The sequence below is a fragment of the Canis lupus genome, chromosome 35 (assembly GCF_048164855.1).
Source record: "Canis lupus baileyi chromosome 35, mCanLup2.hap1, whole genome shotgun sequence".
Classification (NCBI taxonomy): domain Eukaryota; kingdom Metazoa; phylum Chordata; class Mammalia; order Carnivora; family Canidae; genus Canis; species Canis lupus.
The window spans coordinates 13,195,822-13,216,945 of NC_132872.1; the positions used below are offsets into that span (position 1 = coordinate 13,195,822).

Consider the following 21,124-nt stretch of genomic DNA (forward strand, 5'->3'; position numbering starts at 1 on the left):
AACAAGTTGATAACTTTTTTAAATTAGGCCTTTTAAATATTCTGCTTCAGTGTTTTCCCAACACTTATTCACAGATGCTGGGAGCTCCATGGGAGAGGGGAGAAAAGGTCCCTTGCTGGCCATATGCAGATTCACCTTCAATTATAATAGCTTACGGTTATTGAATATTTAATGTGTGACAGGGATCATTCAAAGCACCTTCACATGTATTAATTTATTTAATCCTCATTTTAAGAAAAACAATCCTATGGGGTATTACTGTCCTCTTCTTATAGTTGAAAAAAAAAAAAGCATAGAAATGTTAAGTAAGTAAGTTAACTTCTTTAAGGGCATTCAGGTAGCACGTGGCAGAGGTAGGATTTGAAACCAATGCTCTGCTTTAAACCAAGAAATTCAGCTTTGGCTCAGACTTGCATCTGCAATCTACAGTAGGAGTACTCTCAGCACTCAGAATGTGGTCTCTAAATACCATTCTTTACTAACAAGTATGGTCCCTTAGGAGAATGGCTGATACTAAGTCTGGGATAGTAAGTATACAAAGTGAGCCTAGGACACATTGTTGTGCTAGAAAGAAAGGAACCCATGAAAGATTATTGATCATTTCAAAAAAAAAAAAACACAAACAAAAAAGCCAATCTAAAGGGGCTCCCATTGGCAGAGGAGACAAACTGAGTATTTAAACAAATAAATAAATAATGACTCAAATGATAGAAACTCATTGAAATACATTTTTTTTTTAAAAAAAGCAATAGACTTCTAATGATACTTGGAAAAATAAAGGAAGAAACTAAGTAACTACGAATTAACTGAACTATGAATTAATCAAACAGAACTATGAATTAACTAAACATGCCTGCTTTCATAGTCAGCTAAGGAAGCACCTATTGTTACTAAAGCATGCAGTGTGGGGTTCTCATCTCCCCCTTCAAAACAGATTCTTTCTACCACACATACCACTTAATCTGAGAAAAATTCTGCTAACTATGAATTCCTCTATCTTATTATATTTTTAATGATGTATATTCCCTTTATAGACTAATGCTCAGGAAACTGTCTGGTAATTCTGTACCATATCCAGCTCTTAACAAAACCACATATTTTTCCCATATAATCTCTGCTACTTATAGACTTAAAACCTTTCTTCTAAGATAAAGGTGTAGCCTAACATCTTAAATTTTTAAACATTTTGTACAGTGTATTTTTATTTGATCTCACATTATGATTAAAACATGGCAGCATCAGACGTATTTTAAAAGGGATATCATGCACTAACCCCTTTTGGTGGATTTGCATCAATTGATTCTGCTTCTGAAACCCGATTAACTGCTTCTCGGGTAAAACTGATGGACTTGGAAAATTTTTCATCTCTCTCCCCACAGTCATCCAAGCTACTTCTTCCTGGACTCCTATAGGAAACATGTCATTAAAAAAAATTTTTCATTATAGAAATATAATCAGTCTTCTGTACAAGTAAGTGATTTAGTCTCCCCACTGAGGTCCTCTGCCATTCTATTATAAAGCATTCGACAACAAATGGTTTTTTGTAATGTAACAAATAAGTCCCACTTATAACAAGCCCATCTTCTTAAATCACATGCAAAATGACTTTATTTCTGAAAACAAAATATGAGATTTTTATAAACTTCAGAAACCGTTAAAAAAAATTAACCAAGTACAAGCAGCTGTAACAGCAACTAATGCAATGGATATTACAGTTTGTTTAAATTTCAGTTATGGACCACCACAAAGCTTTGAAAGGTACAGGGTAGATGTTTGAGTTGAATGACAGTCAACACTAGAAGGCAGTTTCAGATCTCCTTCCTTCTGATTCAGTTCCAGCTGATATGGTGAGTCCCTCCCAGAAGGGGGAACTCCTGGTATCTGAGCACAGACCCCATCAATCAGTCCATGCCCACCTTCTTGTTCTTCTCATTCCTAAGGACAAAGTTTAAGGAACAGCTTTCAAATGATCATAGGTATGTGACTACAACAAACGCCCTGGGACCTACTTTTCCTCTCTCAGGGAGGAACATAAAGAAAGGAAAATCTATTAAACATAAAAGGAGTACAACTGATCTAATGTCCAGGTCTCAAATTTATTGAGTAATTATTCCTACATAACCATCGCTACATAGAGACTTAAAGCTTTTCTAAAATAAAGTAGCAGCCTAACATCTTCAGCTATGTTATCCTGAGGAAAGAACACCTCTACTCTACCCCACCCAAATAATACCTAGGTTAGCTGCTAAGTCACTCCTGGCCGGAGGGAATAGCAGGGCTGAGAGGACCAAACTAGAAAAATGGCCCCTCAAGCCTCTCCCAGCAGCTGAGTGTCTGCATGTGAGTATTTTAAGGGTGGGAGTGAGCTGTGGAGAATACAGAAAGAAAAAAGGAGGAGGGAGAGTGATGGAAAGACTAAAAATGAAGACAAAGAAGATAGAAGAGCTGATTAAATAAAGCCTTGAGACAGATACGCTTCTTTTGGTAATGGGAAGAAAGGGAAAAGGAGAAGAGGGAATAAGAATCTGGTCACATCTCTGAGAAAGCAGTCACCAGAAAACAGCAGCTTCTCTGGTGACTTCAAAAACCTGGACCTTAGAGCATATAAAGTATCTGGTCAAAAATATTTATTCTCTTCTTCAAAGACTAGAAACTCCTTCAGTTGGCAGGGAACTTGGAGCCCATCTAATTTAATGGCTTCATTTCAGAGATGAGTCGAGCGAGGATCAGAAAGGCTAACAGATTTGGTTGAGGATGTGCAGCTACTTGGTGGCCAAGTCCAGACTAGAACCCCGATCTTCTTCACCATAATCCAAGGCTCTCTGCATTATGTCAATTGCTTTTCTACCCAGCTCCAGGACCTAAGAGAGACTAGTAAACTTTACAAGAAGAGCAGTACAATGGAAATTTTTAACTTTACAGAAAACTAATAAAATATGTATGAGCAAACATGTAAAAAAGACTAAAATATTGATGCTGGGCTGAAACGATAGAAAGAAGATCAGCATAACTAGAGGCTACCTAAATAAAGGAAAAATTGTGTATATAGTGAGACTTCTGAAAGACTTCCATTTTAAGATTTATTTGCTATAGAATTTTTTTTAAGATTTTATTTATTTATTCATGATAGTCACAGAGAGAGAGAGAGAGAGAGAGGCAGAGACATAGGCAGAGGGAGAAGCAGGCTCCATGCAGGGAGCTCGACGTGGGATTCGATCCCAGGTCTCCAGGATCGTGCCCTGGGCCAAAGGCAGGCGCTAAACCGCTGCACCACCCAGGGATCCCTATTTGCTATAGAATTTTTAAGTAAGAGTTTTATTAGGATATAATTCACATATCATAAAATTCACCCCCTTTAAAGTGTACAATACAGTGGTTCATAGAGTTGCACAGCCATGATCACCACTATCTATCTAGTTTTAGAACATGTTCATCCCCAAAAAGAAATCCTATACCCGTTAGCAATAACTCCTCATTCTCCCTTCCCCCAAACTCTGGCAAGTACTAATCTACTGTCTGTGTCTATGGATCTACTCATTCTGGTCTCCATCTCATATAATGGAATCATACAACATGTCGTCTTTAGTGACTTACTCCTTTCACTTATAATGACTACTATAGAATTTTAATGTCTTATCATTAGTTGTTTTTATTGCTATGACCTCAATTACCATTGGACAAAAATGCACTTTCACTTGTACAGGTTAATAAAAATGTCTACTCATCTAAATGAATCCCCATCAGTCACAAATCTCTCTCATCTCTGAATTCCTTTATAACATTATCTATTGCTCCTTTTGGCCTTTATCTAATTTTCAACCTCATATTACAATCATTTGCATTCCCCAGAGTACTATCAGCTCCTTTCATCAATATATTCAATATTTACTGAGTGCCAACTACATGTCAAGCACTACACTAGCTTTTTCTTGAGGAAACATTATCTTTGTATCCCTCAAAATACCTACCAGCTAATTGATTTTATTGTTATCTAGATCAGAGACGTCACTAGGTACTTCTCCAGATTCTTAATAAAACGCTTTACTAAAACCACAACTTTAAGCAAATCCTAGATGACACAGTTACAAAACTAACATTTCCTTATATGTCCTGTATTTGTTTACCAATTTAGCAAACTATTCACCACCTTCACTTTTCACTGCATTCTACTGCAAAGAGGTAAATTCCACCCAAGGGTGAATGAATAGAAATTCTAAGTTAGTGAGTGTAAAATGATTCTACATTAATTAATGATTAATAAATTGTGAAATTTCAAGACACTTTGCTCTACCTTGGCTGCACGTTATCCTCAATCGACAGAGACAAGTTTTCCATCTCTTCAGCATTTAAGCCGAGCTCATTGCCATAGTTCTGCTGGAGCAACTGCCAAAATTCCTGTCTGGTCAAGCTCTAAAATGACAGAAAAATTACACTGAGTATCGGAAAATACAGGATTGAATAACACAGTGATTCAAAACATGAATTTTGAAGTCAAAATGACCTGTTGTACAGATTCTAAAGTGGAACTTCGGTAGTTATTTGACCTTTCTAGATGTCAGTTCTCTATATCTATAAAAAAATGGGTTAACAAAACTTATCTGACAGGGCTGACAGTGGGAGTAGACAAAATGCTGATTTTAAAGTGCATAACATAATAACTACTGTAAATGGGAAGTAAGATATTTAAAATGGCCTTTTCATAGAATAGTTTGTTCATGCTATCTGGCAGTCACTAATCTGCAATTTAAATTCTACAATTCAACCAGTCTACCGTGACCACTGCATCAGTAGTCAGAGTTCTAATCATCAATTCAGAACCATCCTCTTACTTCATAATGTATCTGAATATTTTGGCCATTTTAAAAACCTTATATATCAGTAAACTGTAAGTTATATTTTCATAAAGTATAAAAGGCAGCAGGCTAAAATTCGAGTATTTTCTTTGATTTATTTTTAACAAAATCCAGCGTGTTCTTTCTTTGTAGGTATCATAACAACTGATACAAAACACTCATGCATCACATAACAAAACAAAAACAATAATAGTATGATAACCAATGGTCTGATTTTTAGAAACATTTAAGGTGGTTAATACACTAGTAAGCAAGGTAGAGGGAGACAGCATAACACCTGAGGCAACTGTTGGCAAGATTCTTTATCTCTCTCATTCATTCAACAACTATTTATTTAGAACCTACCAAACATGTATCACTGCACTAGAGATGGAAGATAAAAATGATGTACTAGTTAAGCTTCCTGCTCTCAAACAACTTATAATATAGTTGAAGAAACATGAGAGATTTTAAGTTAAATATGATAGACTATAATATTAAGTACTAAAGTACCGATAGAATCACATACTTTAAAAGTCTAAAAGCAAGAAATATTACTGTGGATTAGGGTGATCAGATAAGGCTTCACACTGGAGAGGGTTTTCAGCAGAGCTGAAGGAAGGACATGAATGGGGAAAGTGGAGAAATGATATTTTGGGAGAGGGAAACCAACATACAAATACAGAATAAATAAAGAACATAGGTTAATACTTGCTTTTTAAAAAAGATTTATTTATTTTTATTTTAGAGAGAAAAACACACGCACATGCTTGCGTGGATGGGAGAGGGGCAGAGAGAGAGAAAGAAATAAAATCCTCAAGTGGACTCCCCACTGAGTGTGAAGCCCAACTTGGGGCTCTATCCCAGGACCCTGAAATCATGACCTGAGCCAAAATCAAGAGTCAGTCACTTAACTGACTGAGCCACTCAGGTGCCCCAGGTAATACTTGTTCAGAAGTCAGTTAATAGTTTTGCTATCTAACTGAAGTAAAAAACTTCAGTCAGAAAATAACAGGGATAAAAGACAGGGATATTTAATGGACCTAAAGCATACATATGCCTTAAATCCTTCCCTGATACTCCCCTTGATGAATGCCACTTCTTTTTTCTTTCTCCTTGTTTCTTCTCCCTATTTAGTGGCTATGGAATCTTTGTTACGTTACCCTAGATGACCTTCATTATATTTCATGGAAACTCAAAGAGATTAAGAATAAAATTTCTGCATTACTTTCGAATTTGCCATAGCCAGACTACTAGAATTCCTCAAGAGTAGTTGATGAAAATTCAGATATTATTATCAATACTTCAAAAAATCAAAAATATCCAAACAGTTACCTACAATAAAGTTATTCAAGCTAACTAAAATGTCAAGGCTCTTTGGATCTGAATTACATTAGCCTTGAGTAGTTATTTAAGGCTGATAAGACACTCTCATTGGAAATAATATTTGTCTAATAAACAATAGTGTTCTAACATTTTATTATTTAGTATACAGCATTTGTTTGATGACAAAGTCTTTTGAAGACTAGCATCCATAAAAAAAAAATAAAAAGGGTCACTAGCGGTAGTGAAAGTTAAGGAACCACTGTCCTTGATCCTAAAGATATCCCCCACACATTCCTTTTCTGACTCCCACTCCAGAAAAGCATTTGTGATTAGCAATTAGTTCATATTCAATAATTCAATTTTTCAAAGACATTATCTTTTAAATACCTTCAGTTCATAAATGGATGGTTAACTTTATAAAGAGAAACAAGAAATATTTCAATATACTTGTGGAAGATTGACCTTTTATAAAAACTTCTCTGGAATAATAAATATCAAACTATTCCAAAAACGCACTAAGGAAGTAGATAAACTAATGATAAATATTCAGACTGCTTCCTAAGAGTGACAGACATGAAACTTAGACGTAAAATATTAACAAAAACACAATCATACTTGACTACATAAATAAATGTTTAAAATCTATTATCAAATACTATCAAGAAATTAACAGTAAATAGGGTAATATATTTTATCTATTAATTTATACATATAGGACCTTTTATATATAAAGTATATATTTATATATACAAATATGAATATATAAAGTATGTATATATGTAAATTAATGGAAAACACAATAGAACTCATTTAGTCCACCATCTTTTTTTAAATTCACCATCTTATAGATCCGCTCATTTGTTAAAAACAATTTTTTCTACAAAGTTGATCAGAAGTGACAAATACTGTGGTTATAGTCATGCTGAATATTTAAACATTAAAACATATACCCAGACTGATATTCATAATTCTCTGAATAATGATTCTCTAAATAGGTTGTTCTAAAAAACAACCTAAATTTTAAACAAAGGCTGACCACCTACCTGCAAACAGTGGAGACTCTCCCCAGTTCAGCCTGCAGAGAGTACTTTAACAAAATAAAGATGAACCGAGCAGCAATCAGATAAGACTCAAAAGTCAGAAGATCAATTTCTGGCCCAGAAAGCTTTGTATTCTAAGTATTTTGCAGAGTCTGTATCTGCAGTAGAATTCCAAATATTTCATGACAACTATGTGAAATTACTGCTTCAATCTTCTCTTTTTGTTATGAGAGGCTTTTCCTTATGAAAGACCAGTTCTGGAGTTTAGAGCACATTTGTCACTTCCTGGTCGGTAGTATCAGCACTCTTTCCAAGGTTGCAGGTCAGAATGCACAAGTGGTAGTTAAACCTCACTCTACAGGTTTCTAAGCCACTCCTACTAGAAGAGGATAGGTAAACAGGGTTTTATTTAAAGGGACAGTTCTCAGTTTCTCAATAGAAACCATAAAATGCCAATGAAAATATCTTGCTTGTGCTCACTTACGTAAGATGACTACTGCAATATTATTTCAATCTCATTTTAGAGATTAAATATACTAAAGGTTAATTTTTTTTCTGCATGCTAACATTCTCTATTCAACTCTGGCAATGTCATCATTACTTCTTCATATGCCATTTCTTCAGTATTGATGTAGCAGCTCCATCAGACTTGTGCATTAATCCTTTACAACTATCACAGATTGTTATTTCTTGAGTATTATAAATTGGAATGGCAGGATATAGCAGGAAGAGCAAGCTATTCAGTCAGATTGAGCCATTCCAATAAGAAGCCGGCACATTATTCATCACTGAAAAGTTTACATCTTCATTACTCAATAGTTCTTTCCTTTAAAAATATGTTTTACTTTCTGCAGAATAATTTCCTGGCAGGGACCTGGTCTGTAATAAACACTACAGAGAGTTTCATCTACCCATTACAATTGATTTCCCTAAAGAAAAATTTTCTAAATGAAAAATAAAGCTTGCCCCAATTTCTACCTAGTTTTTCCATTTAATTTAGTAAGGTGTATAGACAACATCAAATGCTACTCAATGAACTGCAAAGATATCTTTTTGGGGGTTGCTAAAACCTAATCATCTTATGCAATAGCAGAATGAGGGACCAGAACACTGGAGAATACCCCTCCCTCAAACTGAAGAAGGCACATATGGGGGCTAGAGTCACTGTCTAAAAATTAGTGCTTTTGACATATTATGGTAGTGCTCACAGACTGAAACTATAGTAGAGATCCTTATCTACTATGGTAACCAAATTGCTATGAGAAAAATACACATTAGCTATACTGGAAATGATTTTACATACTTCTGCTAAATATAAAATTCCCTATAGTAAACGATGAGTATATAGCAAATTTAGTACTAAATTTAAGGGGGGAGGTAGAACCCAAGAGTGAGCCCCAAGAAAGCCTGGCATGCAAAAGGCTAACTAGAAGAGGAGTGTACAACAAAAACAGAATGAGGGAAATACCAGAAAGCTAAGAGGGAAGTCCAGAAAGAATGATGTCATGGAAATCAAGAGAAGAAGGTGCTTCAAAACGGAGGGAGTGTATAGTAGAGTGGAATGTTGCTGACAGATCAAGTACAAGCAACACAGAGATGGCAAGTACAAGTGTCCCAAGGAGTGAAGCAGCCTGGCAAACCAGCTCACCATGACTAGCACTGGTGGTGGGGAAAGGAGGAGAAGGCGTCAGTGGGGAAGGGGAAGCAGCCAGAGCATCAGGAGCCTCATATGCCCTGCGGAAGAACATGGAGTTTACACTGTTAAAATATAAAAAGCTACCTACTAGTTTCACGCAGAAAAGTAAAAAGTCCAAAACTGTATTTTTGAAAGATACACCTTTAAAACTATTATCACTTTGGTAACAGATTACAGTGTTAACAAAAAGATCATTCAGAGATTATTGTAGTGGTTCAAGCTAGTTAGTGAAAAACATGACATGGTTGGAAAAGAAGAGGTAAGGCGCAAGGACACATCCAGGTTTCTGGCTTCCTTCCAGGTAGAAGGAGGTACACTTCACTGACCAAAGGAAAATAGGTAGAGGAGCTCTACTAATCAAAAAGATAAAAAAGAGGGAACACTATAAGAATACAAACTTCTCCATCACCAGGCTATTCTATGGAAAATGTGACTAAAATAGTGATTTTACATTTATTTTTTCCAGGTAGGTCTGAATGTTGCACTACTGGAAAACTTCTAGATTTCCAAGTCATTCCAAAAGAAGTGAGATCACTGGGGAGAGGCACAAGAAAGAATAAGGGGATTTGATAAGGGTGAGGAGTCTGCAGGAGAAGGCTGGATAACACTCTGTCAAAAGGTTTCAGAATTGACATTAACTTCGTAAAGTGACCCCTTTTGTGAGAATGCCCTCAGCATGCCAGCGCCCTGGAGCTGCACTCAGAGCGGCTGACTGTAACAAGCCACACTCACAGACTGCATACATATATTCACTCAGTGGTAAACAGGCTAATGCACAATAGGGGGACAGTCCTTTCTAATCACCAGAAATCTTTCCTTCTGCCACACTGGGTGCCTCAACATCTATCTTGGCAGTCAGGTATTAGTAATCAGAAATTTGCATGATAAGCATGCAATCAGAGCAAAGGTGGACAGTTTTCAAGGTCCAACTGTGATGTTGGTGTGGCCTGATGATTCATCTCTGTGACTATTTTTCTGTCCTAAGTCCTAAGTTCTTGGCCTATGTCCAGCCAAGTCCCTTTCAGACTGATGTATTCTTTCTTTATATATACTAACACAATCAATCAACTGTTTTATTTTTTATGTTTTTTACATATATATATATATATATATGTATTTTATTGGAGTTCGATTTCAATTTGCCAACATATAGTATAACACCCAGTGCTCATCCCATCAAGTGCCCTCCTCAGTGCCCGTCAAACCAACTATTTTAAACCCATTTTTTTCCCCAATGCACCTGAGCAACAGGACACCCTTTTGTCATTCTCCTATTAGCAATTCCCAAAACAGAAGCTGGAATGACAGGCATCATAATTTGGAGAGGAAGGGTTGGTATACATCTGAAGAGCTCCTCTCATCACTACATCCCTAATTCTGACACATGCCCCTCCTTCTGCCCTTAAGGAGTAAATTTGAAAGCTATTCTTTTTAAGCCTTAGAATTTAAAATGGTGCAGACTTTTGCTCTCAAGAGGCCTTTGATTTAAATAACCACTCTCTAAGTATCCTCAGGGCACCTCAGGGGCTTAGTTGGTTAATGCTCCACTCTTGATTTTGACTTAGGTCTTGATCTCAGGGTCATGAGATTGAGCCCCAGGATGGGCTCTACTCATAGCATGGAGCCTGCTTAGAATTCTTTCTCTCACCCTCTCCCTCTGCCCCTCTCCCCACCCTCACACAGACACTCTCTCTCTCTCTCTCTAGAAAAAATAACAATAATTACTCTCAAATGTACTCTTATTTTTTTTTCAAATGTACTCTTAAATTTGCATGGAGAGCTAGCTTCATAGCAGCCCCCATGTACTGGCAACAGTGACCATTATTATCTGAGGAAAAAAAATAGTCAAAAAGAACATTTTGATTCTATGCACATCCTGTCTGTATTGTATCAATAATCCTAAATCCAATAATATGATAGTATCACTGGGAAAATGAAAGGATTAAGATTTGAGCCTTAAACAAAAAAACTTTTAAGTTTTTTTTTAATTTTTATTTATTTATGATAGTCACAGAGAGAGAGAGAGAGAGAGAGAGAGAGAGAGAGAGAGAGGCAGAGAGGCAGAGACACAGTCAGAGGGAGAAGCGGGCTCCATGCACCGGGAGCCCGACATGGGATTCGATCCCGAGTCTCCAGGATCGCGCCCTGGGCCAAAGGCAGGCGCCAAACCGCTGTGCCACCCAGGGATCCCAACTTTTAAGTTTTAAGCCTTGTTAAAAGGAATCATATATAATCCTGTTTTCTTAACAATTCAAGTATACAGAAAATAACATTCCTTTGGCAACTGAGGAATCTTTAGTGTATCAAGATAATCATTTGTTCTTAACTCAAGAAACTGAGTTAAATGAACAACTTAGGGCATACCTTGAATGATGTTTCTGTAACTAAATGCCTGTGTTTTCTCCCCATCATTTTGCATTTTCCTTGAGCAGAGAATTGAAAAAGTGTTGTTACTTAAATGTAATGATTATCTGGAGTCTAAATCATTGAGGTTTTACTAAATTGAGTCAAAAAGTATTTATTGAGCATCAGATATTTATAATATAACCCTATAACTTATTGTCCACTTTTGAGAATAAAGGGCACTATTGACAGAGTGCCAGATGATAGTGGGTAAATAAAGATGTATGGCAAACCAGCTATACAGTAAACACTGCACTTGTCACTGGACATAAAACAATGAACAAGACAGACATGATCCTTATCTTCAAGATGTTTATAGTCAAGCAAGGAGAACAAAGAATTATAAGTGTAATGAATATTACAGAGGAAAAGTGCAAGATGTTATATAGAAAGGTGAAGGAGGGATCCCTGGGTGGCGCAGTGGTTTAGCGCCTGCCTTTGGCCCAGGGCGCGATCCTGGAGACCCGGGATCGAATCCCACGTCGGGCTCCCGGTGCATGGAGCCTGCTTCTCCCTCTGCCTGTGTCTCTGACTCTCTCTTTCTCTCTCACTGTGTGCCTATCATAAATAAATAATAAAATAAAATAAATAAAATAAAATAAAGGTGAAGGAATGGACCTGATTAGTTTTATTAATAAGCATCACTTCAAACTAGAGGTGGCAAAAGAAACAGGCACAAAGACTGTGTTTGAAGATCTATTGTAGGGGGGAAAGGCAGAACATTTAAGAACAAGGAAGATGTATTGAGATGAAGCTGGAGTGGTGGCCCGGGGCCAGATCATGGGGTCTCTATAAAAAATTTTAGATTTTTATTCCAAGGGAAATGGGTATTAAGTAGGAAGCTAATATTAGCAGTTATACATTAAAAAAAAAAAGATAAATGTGGCTGTAGTATTGTTCACTTTCTGTGAAAGGTCATATAGCAAATATTTTAGGCTTTGTGGACCATTCGGTCTCTGTTGCAACTACTCAACTCTGCTGCTGCAGTGTGAAAGCAGCCATCCATATAATACATAAACAAATCAGCATGGCTATGTTTCAGTAAAATTTTATTCATGGAGAGTGAAATTTGAATTTATCATGAAATATTCCTTTTTTGATTTTTTAAAAAATGGTTTAAAAATGTAAAGCCAGGGGCCCTTGGTGGCTCAGTTGATTAAGTGTCCAACTCTTAATTTCAGCTCAGGTCATGATCTCAGGGGTGCGAGATCAAGCCCCACATCAGGCTCCACATCACTTAGTGCATAAGATTCTCTCTCTCCCTCTCCCTCTGTCCCTCACACCCCTAAAAAATAATAATTAATAAAAATATAAAAAAATGTAAAGCCATTCCTACTTGGCGGACCATACAGAAACAGGTGGCAAGATTGTTTGGCTCTGATATAGAGCATGGAAGGAGTAAGAACTTTAAACAAAATAGCTGAGAGTGGGGAAGGGCCTAGAGTCTTATCTTAAAACATGGTTGTATAGCTATTTACAAAAGACAGAATCAATGAATTGTTTGTATCAAAGAATGTAGCTGCCACTGTCTTTTTGCCCCACAAATCCCAGACACCCCATGTACTGTCTAAAAGAGAATACTAAGCTCAAAGGTTGTGAACTAAGCTGAAGCTATAAATTACTGCAAAAATAACCACAGTGACAGTTTAAACACATGTCTAAACATTGAGGATTTATGTTAAACTAAGTCAAATATCTGAAATAAACTGTTCTTTCTGAAGCAGTGCATCAGAGGAACCTTATGAATGAAAAAAATATAGTTTTATTTAAAAAATATTTTATTTATTCATTTGAGAGAGAGAGCATGAGTTGGAGGGTGGGGGGTGGCAGAGAGGGAGACTGAGAAGCAGACTCCCTGTTCAGCAGGACCCTGGGACCATGACCTGAGCCAAAGGCAGATGCTTAACTAACTGAGCCACCCAGGTACCCTGAAAAAAAATGTATTTTTAAAAGCATTCTTTCTCAAAGGCACCATATTTGTCTCCAGTTTTTTCCCTCTTTTTGTGGATTTATTTCATTGGAGAAATCAATAAAATACACACACACGATTTTAAAATCATTTTGTTGCATTTACCTAAATCTTTTTTCTAGATTAATGTGCTTTGTTTTTAAGACCTTCTCATGTAAGAAATAAGCTAAGCCATATTTACTCTTACTCTCAGATTCTGAATTACAAGTAATCATAAATATAATATTCTGAATTTAGACTCTCAAAATATTTTGAATATATATGACATGGTATTCAAAGGACTTGTGTGTTTTATAGAACTTTATAGTTATGCTGCATATTTTATGTTTCTTTCTTTTCTTTTTTTAATAGTATTACAAAAGATCAAGAAATCACTTTTAAAAACTAGAAGGATGGGGCACTTGGGTGGCTCAGTCGATTAAGCATCTGCCTTGGGCTCTGGTCATGACCCTGAGGTCCTGAGATCAAGCTCCACATCAGGCTCCCTCACGGAGAGCTTCTCCTCTCCCTCTGCCCCTTCCCCCTGTCCATGCTCTCTCTCTCTCTCTCTCTCTCTCTCTCAAATAAATAAATAAAATCTTTAAAAAAAATAAAAAGCGAGAAGGCAACTGAAGACTGTAAAACTGCAGACAATACTAAAACTGCACTAAGCACCTAGCATTGTGCCTGACACCTAACACTTCATAAGCAGGAATTGCTATTATTGTTACAGATATTAGTATGTTTGGGGAAAAAAAATGTTCAAAGGTCACTAGGAGAATACAGGAAGGGTAGTTTTGTTTTTGGTTTCTAGTTCCTTTTCTGGGTGAATTCTACAATGTTTAAAATTGAGTTAGGGCAGTTTTAAAACAGATCTCACCTCCAACTTTCATTATGTTATATATAGTACTAACATACAATATGCTTAAACATTGATTTTATTTTGGCAAAGAGCAAAAATGGTTACCATTCTGTTTATTAAAATGAGAGTATGGGGGAGGGTGCCTGGGTGGCTTAGTCGGCTAAGCATCTGCCTTTGGCTCAGGTCATGATCCTAGAGTTCCGGGATTAAGTCCCAAGTTGGGTTCCCTGCTCAATGGGGAGTCTGCTTCTCCCTCTGCTCCCCCCCGCCGCCCATGCTCTCTCTCTCTCTCTCTCTCCCTCCTCTTCTCTCTCAAATAACTAATATTTAAAAATAAATAAATAGGATCCCTGGGTGGCTCAGTGGTTTAGCGCCTGCCTTTGGCCCAGGGCACAATCCTGGAGTCCCGGGATCAAGTCCCATGTCCGGCTCCCGGCATGGAGCCTGCTTCTCCCTCCTCCTGTGTCTCTGCCTCTCTCTCTCTCTCTCTCTCTACCATAAATAAATAAATCTTTAAAAAAATAAAAATAAAAATGAATAAATAAAACAAAATGAGAGTATGGTGTCCACTTGAGATAAAGAGTTGCATGTTCAATGTGAAAAATAACCAAATATATCAAAGATTTGAAACAGATAACTATGGTAAAGATGGTGATACTCCTCTTGTACACACCAAGAACACAGGTGACATTACGACCTTTTCAAAGAGGGTTAGATTTTATTCTCAGCCAGTAAATGCTTTGGTAGCCTCAGAAGTACCTTGGAATTACCTTTCTTTCTTCCACTTCAAAGAGCTTTTAAACTTTTTTTTCATTAAAGTTCAGATTTCAGTTTCTTCCTTGACTCATCTGTAAACCTGAACTTTATCACTTCCCTGGAGTTACTTGTTTTCATAAGGATATATCCCAACTTTCTCACCTGTGATGAACTAAGTGGGATTTGGGGAGGACACACAGATCAGATGCATACCCAAATGCAGCAGCAGTCTTTAAATCCTTGTTAGAATGAGCAAATGCACCTGAAGGATTTCCAGAGCATTCAAAAAACTTGGCATTGGAGGGTAGCATTAGCCAGGTCCCTAGGGCAACAGTAAGAGCAGCCCACTGTAACTGTAACAATGCATCGGAACATGGCAGGCCTAACGTAGGAAAAGAGGCTTCCCCCAGCACAACCTGGAAAGGGCAACACAGGGCTGTAGGGCAGCAAGACTTCGTGAGGACACTCCATACTCCTGCAGGAGGCTGCCAAGGCCACCAGACCTGGCACCCCATGGCCCACCACCCTTAAGCATCGCCCAGGCCAGGAGCATGGGCAAGGGGCTCCAAGGAGCCAAGGTGGCCAAATACCAAGAAAGACTCACGAAAGTAGGACAAACTTGGACATGGTACTTCTCTGCCAGCCTGTCTCTTCCCTTAAGGAGGGAGGAGGGACTGGGCTTGAGGGATGGGACTCCCCCACCCCACCTCCTCCTCCATCTGGGGACATCCAAGCCACTTCATTTCCCCAGCACTCCAGGAAAGTGAAAGCATCCCAGTGGGGCACTGTTCAGAAGTCCTTGACCAGAGCAGCTGCCGCAAAGTTTGAAAAACATTCAACTCTAAGAGCCACGGAGGCACAATTTATCCACTCCAGTGAGGGGCTTAGCTGGAGAGTGGGGAGAAGAGGTAAAGTTCTGGCCTGCGGTGTTTAAATTCCAGCAGCAAAGGCACCTTTCTTTTTTCTTTTCTTTTTATTTTTTTTAATTTATTTAATCATGAGACACACACACACACACACATACACACAGAAAGAGAGAAGCAGAGACACAGGCAGAGGGAGAAGCAGTTTCCATGCAGGGAGCCAGACGTGGGACTCAATCCCGGGTCTCCAGCACCAGGCTCTGGGCTGAAGGCGGCACTAAACCGCTGAGCCACCTGGGCTGCCCTCTTTTTTCTTTTAAAGATTTTATTTATTCATTCATGAGAGACACAGAGAGCGAGACAGAGGCAGAGGCAGAGGGAGAAGCAGGCTCCATGCAGGGAGCCCTAAGTGGTACTCGATCTGGGAACTCCAGGATCACGCCCTGGGCCCAAGGCAGCCGCTCAACCACTGAGCTACCCAGGTGCCCCTAAAGGAGCCTTTCTCATTGGCTGAAAATCTCCATTCCACCCCCACCAAGCCATTTTTTTTAAAATGCCAGATTTATTGGGCTATAATTCACATACCATAAAATTTACTTTAAGTCTACAATTCAGAAGTTTTTAGCATATCCTGAGCTGTATAACTATCACCACAACTTTTAGAATATTTCATCCACCCAAAAGATACCCAAATCCATTAGCAGTCACTTTTCATTCCTTCCTCTTCCTGGAAACAAATTGACTCTCTACTTCCATGAATTTGCCCATTCTGGACATTTCATAAAAGCAGAATCATTCAATAAATGTTCTTTGGGGCCTGACTTTTCTTCACAAAGCATAATGCTTCAAGGTTCATCTATGTTGTAACATGTATCAGTACTTCACTCATTTTATTGATGAATAATGCTCCATTGTGTGAATACAATATACATTGTGCTCATTCATCATTGATGAACATTTAGGATGTTTCCACTTTTTGGCTTTCTGAATAAGAATATTCAAGCACAAGTTTCTATGTGAAGATACACTTTTCATTCTCCTGCGTAAAAGCCTAGGAGTGGAATTGCTGGGTCATGCAATAACTCTGTTTAACATTTTGAGAAACTGCCAAACTGTTCTTCAAAGTTTTCAAAATTTTACAACCTCACCCCATGAGAAATCCATTTCTCCATATCCTCAACATTTGTTAATGTCTTTTATTTCAGCCATCCCACTGGGTGTGAAGTGGTATCTTGTTGTGGTTTTATATTTCCCTAATGGCTAATGGCATTGCACATCTTTGCATGCACTTGTTGACCACTTGTATATCTTCTTTGGAGAAATGACTATTCAAATCCTTTGCCCATTTTTCTTAATGGATTGTCTTTTTCTTGTCGAGTTCTAAGAGTTTTTTTATATGTTCTGAATACAAATACCTGATCAGATATACAACTTGCAAATATTTTCTCCCAGTCCATGAGCTATCTTCACTTTCTTGATGGATACTTTCAAGCATAAAAGTTTTTTAATTTTGATGAAGTCCAATTTATCTATTTTTTTCTTTTGTCACTTGAGCTTTCGTGTCATATTTAAGAAACCACTGTCTAAAATCCAAAAGTTATGAAGATTTATGGCTACAGTTTCTCCTGAGAGTTTTATACTTTAAGATCTTACACTTAGGTCTATGATTCATTTTTAAATAATTTTAGTATATGGTCTGAAGCAGGAATCAAAATTCATTCTTTTGTATGTGTCAATTCAATGTATGTGTCTCAATACTATTTGGTGAAAAGACTTCTTTCCCTGTGGAACTGTTTTTGGCATCCTTGTCAAAAATCAATTTAGGGCTGATAAGTGTAAGATTTTATTTTCGGACTCTCAATTCTATCCCATTAGTGTATATGTCTACACTTATACCAGCTGCCTTGATTATTGCAGCTTTGTAAACATCAAAACAAAAAGTGCAAATCCTTCAATGTTATGGACTGCATTACATTCCCCTAAAATTGATATGTGAAGCCCTAAACCCCCAATGTGACTATATTTGGAGATAGGGGCCTTATGGAGAAAATTAACGTTAATGAGTTTGCTAGGGACTGAATTATGTCCTCTCAAAATTCATATGTTGAAACCCTAATTCCCAATGTAATGGTATTTGGAAGTGGGGCCTTTGGGAGATAATTAGGTTTAGATGAGGCAAAGGAGGGTGGGACTCTCATGATGGAATTAGTGCACTTATAAGAAGATGACAGAGAGTTTGCTTGCTCTGGCTCTGGCTCTCTCCTTCCTTCCCAAGCTGTGTCAGAACCCAATGAGAAAGCCAGGAAGTGTTCTCACCAGAACCCAACCAAAGCTGACATCCCAATCTCAGACTTCCTGCCTCTAGAACTATGAGGAAATAAATTTCTGTAGTTTAAGCCGCTGGGTCTACAGCACTTTGTTATTGCAGCCTGAGCTAAGACAGAAGTTGTGAGGGTGGAGCCCTACCTTAATAGGACTGGTATTTATATAAGAGATACCAGGAGTGTGCATGAACAGAGGGAAAGCCATGTGAGGACACAGTGAGCAAGCTGCAAGAAAACAAGAGGGGTCTCACCAAAAATTCACCCTGCCTAGTCCATGATCTAGGCCTCTAAGCATCCAGAAGTGTAAGAAAATAAATTTACATTGTTTAAACCACCCAGTCTGTAGTATTTTGTTATGGCAGCCATAACAGACTAATTAATCCAATTTTGTTCTTCTTTTTCAAGACTGTTTTGACTATTCTGGGTACCTTGCATTTCCATATGAATTTTAGGATCTGCTTTTTAATTTCTTTTAAAAAAAATGCCAGTTGGGATTTTGATAGGGATGCATTGCACTGAATCTGCAGATCAATTTGGGAAGTATCACCATCCTAACAATATCAAGTCCTCTTATCCATGAGCATGAGATTTTTTTTTCACTTGTCTTCTTTAATTTCTTTTAACAATATTTAATAGCTTTCAGTGTTCATCTTAAAGTTCTTTTATTAAATTTATTCCAAGTATTTTATTCTTCTTGATGTTATTATAAGTGAACTAATTTTTTGATTTTTGCACTGTTCATTGTGAGTGTATAAAGTATAACTGATTGCTGTATTTTGATCATATATTCTGCAACTTGCTGAACTTACTAGTTCTAATGGGTTTTTACTGACTTCCTTAGAATTTTACATATACAAAAACAAATCATCTGCCAGTGGAGATAGTTTTATTTCTTCAATTTTAATCTGGATGTCTTTTACTTATTTTTCTTCCCTATCTTCCCAGCTAGAACCTTCAACACACTGTTGAATAGAAATGGCAAGAAGGGACATCCTTGTCTTGCTCTCGACCGAAGGTGGGGAAGCATTAGTCTCTTGCCATTAAGTATGTCAGCTGTGAGCTTTATCATGTGAAAGAAATTCCCTGCTAGTCCTACTTTGTTTTGTTTTTATCATGAGAGGATGTTGGATATTGTCATATGTCTTTTCTGTATTGACTGAGATGATCACATGGTTTTTGTCCCTTATTCTACTAATATAGTATATTACATATACTAATTTTCATATGTTCAGTCAACCTTGTATAAATCCTACCTAGTCATGGCATAAAGTCTTTTTTTATATGTTGCTGAATTTGCTTTGCTAAATTGGTTTGGTTTTGTTGATGATTTTTATGTCTATATTCATAGACAAAATGAACATAGACACAATGAACATAAATATTGTCCTGTAGGTTTCTTGTGATGTTCTTTGTCTGGACTTGGTTATCAAAGTAATAGTGGCATCATAGACTGAATTGCAGCGAAGTGTTCTTTCCTCTTCTATTTTTTGAAATACTCTGTGAAGGACTGATGTTAATTCTACCGTAAACATTTACCAGTATTCACCATCTAGGCCTGAGCTTTCCTTTGTGGGCAGATTTTTTTATTGCTAATTCAATCTCTTTCCTTGTATAGGTCAATTCAGATTTTTTATTCCTACAGGAGTCCATTGCAATGGTTTATAACTTTCTAGTCACAAATCTGTCCATTTCACTTAGGTTAACTAATTTGTTGGCATACAACGTTCATAGTATGAACTGTTTTCATTTTGAAAGGTCAGTAGTAATGTTATCAATTTCATTTCTGAATTCAATAATTTTAATCTTTTTTTTCTTAGTCTAGTTCAATTTTATTGATCTTTTCAAAGAAAGAACTTTGGGTTCTGTTTATTGTCTCTGGTTTTTTTTGTTTTGTTTTTTTTGTTTGTTTTTTTTTACTATTACATTCATTCTGTTCTAGTATTTAGTATTTCCTTGCTTCTACTTGCTTTATGTTTAGTTTGTTTTCCTTGCTTTAATTTCTTACAGTGGAAAGTTAGGTTACTGATGTGAGGTCATTCTTCTTTTTTTAATATGGGTATTTATAGTTATAAAATCCCCTCTAGGTATTACTTTAACTGTACCTCATGAGTTTTGATATGTTGTGCTTTTGTTTTCATTTAACTCAAAGTATATTCTAAATTCTCTCGTGATTTTTTCTTTCACTCATTGGTTATTTAGGAATGTTCTGTTTAATATCCATTTTTTATGAATTTCCCAAATTCTGTTATTGATTTCTAATTTCATGACATTGAATTATTTCAATCCTCTTAAATCTATTAAAGTTTCTTTTATGATCTAGCATATGGTCTGTCTGGAGAGTGTTCCATGTGTACATGAGAAGGATGTATATTTTGTTTTGAATGGAGTGCCCCAGAGATGTTTTTTAGTTCTAGTTTATAGTTGTGTTCAAATCTTCTATCTCCTTGTTGATCTCTGTAGTTGTACTATCCATCATTGAAAGTGGAGTACTGAAATCTCCAACTATTATTGTTGAATCCTCTATTTCCCCTCTTTAATTGTGCTAGTTTTGTTTAATATATTTTAGGGCTCTGTTATTAGGTGCATATAAGTTTATAATTGTTATGAATTCCAAATGGATTGACCCTTTTTATTATTATGAAATATCATAACCTTGTCACTACTAAAGTTTTGTCTTAAAGTCTATTTTGTCTGATACTACTGCAGTCACTTTCACTGTCTTTTGGTTTCTATCTGTATGGTGTATTTTTTCCCATCTGTTTGTATCTTTAAATCTAACATGTTTCATATAAACATCATATAGTTAATGTTTTTTTTTTCATTCTTTCTGCCTACCTCTGCTTTCTGATTGAAGTGCCTAATCTATTTATGCTTAATGATTTAACATAATGTCTGCCATTTTGCTATTTGTTTTCGATGTACCTTATGCCTTTTTGTCCCTCTATTCCCCCATTACTGCCTTCTTATATGTTAAATAGATAGTTCTAGGGTACCATTTTAATGTACTATATACATTGGTGTTTCATTTACCATATATTTAAAGTTATTTTCTTGTGGTTACCCTGGGGATTACA

General features: G+C 36.9%; 1 protein-coding gene across 3 annotated transcripts in view; it reads right to left on the reverse strand.

Annotated features, from left to right (window-relative positions):
* The window catches only part of GRAMD1C (GRAM domain containing 1C), an 88,509-nt gene that overhangs the window by 30,323 nt on the left and 37,062 nt on the right, over positions 1-21,124 (reverse strand). For all 3 annotated transcript variants that reach the window (XM_072812436.1, XM_072812435.1, XM_072812434.1), the window contains 2 exons: positions 4,292-4,410; positions 1,274-1,406 (listed from right to left, as the gene is read on the reverse strand). In XM_072812436.1, the coding sequence (XP_072668537.1) occupies positions 1,274-1,406; positions 4,292-4,410 (252 nt within the window). The remainder of the gene's footprint in view (positions 1-1,273; positions 1,407-4,291; positions 4,411-21,124) is intronic.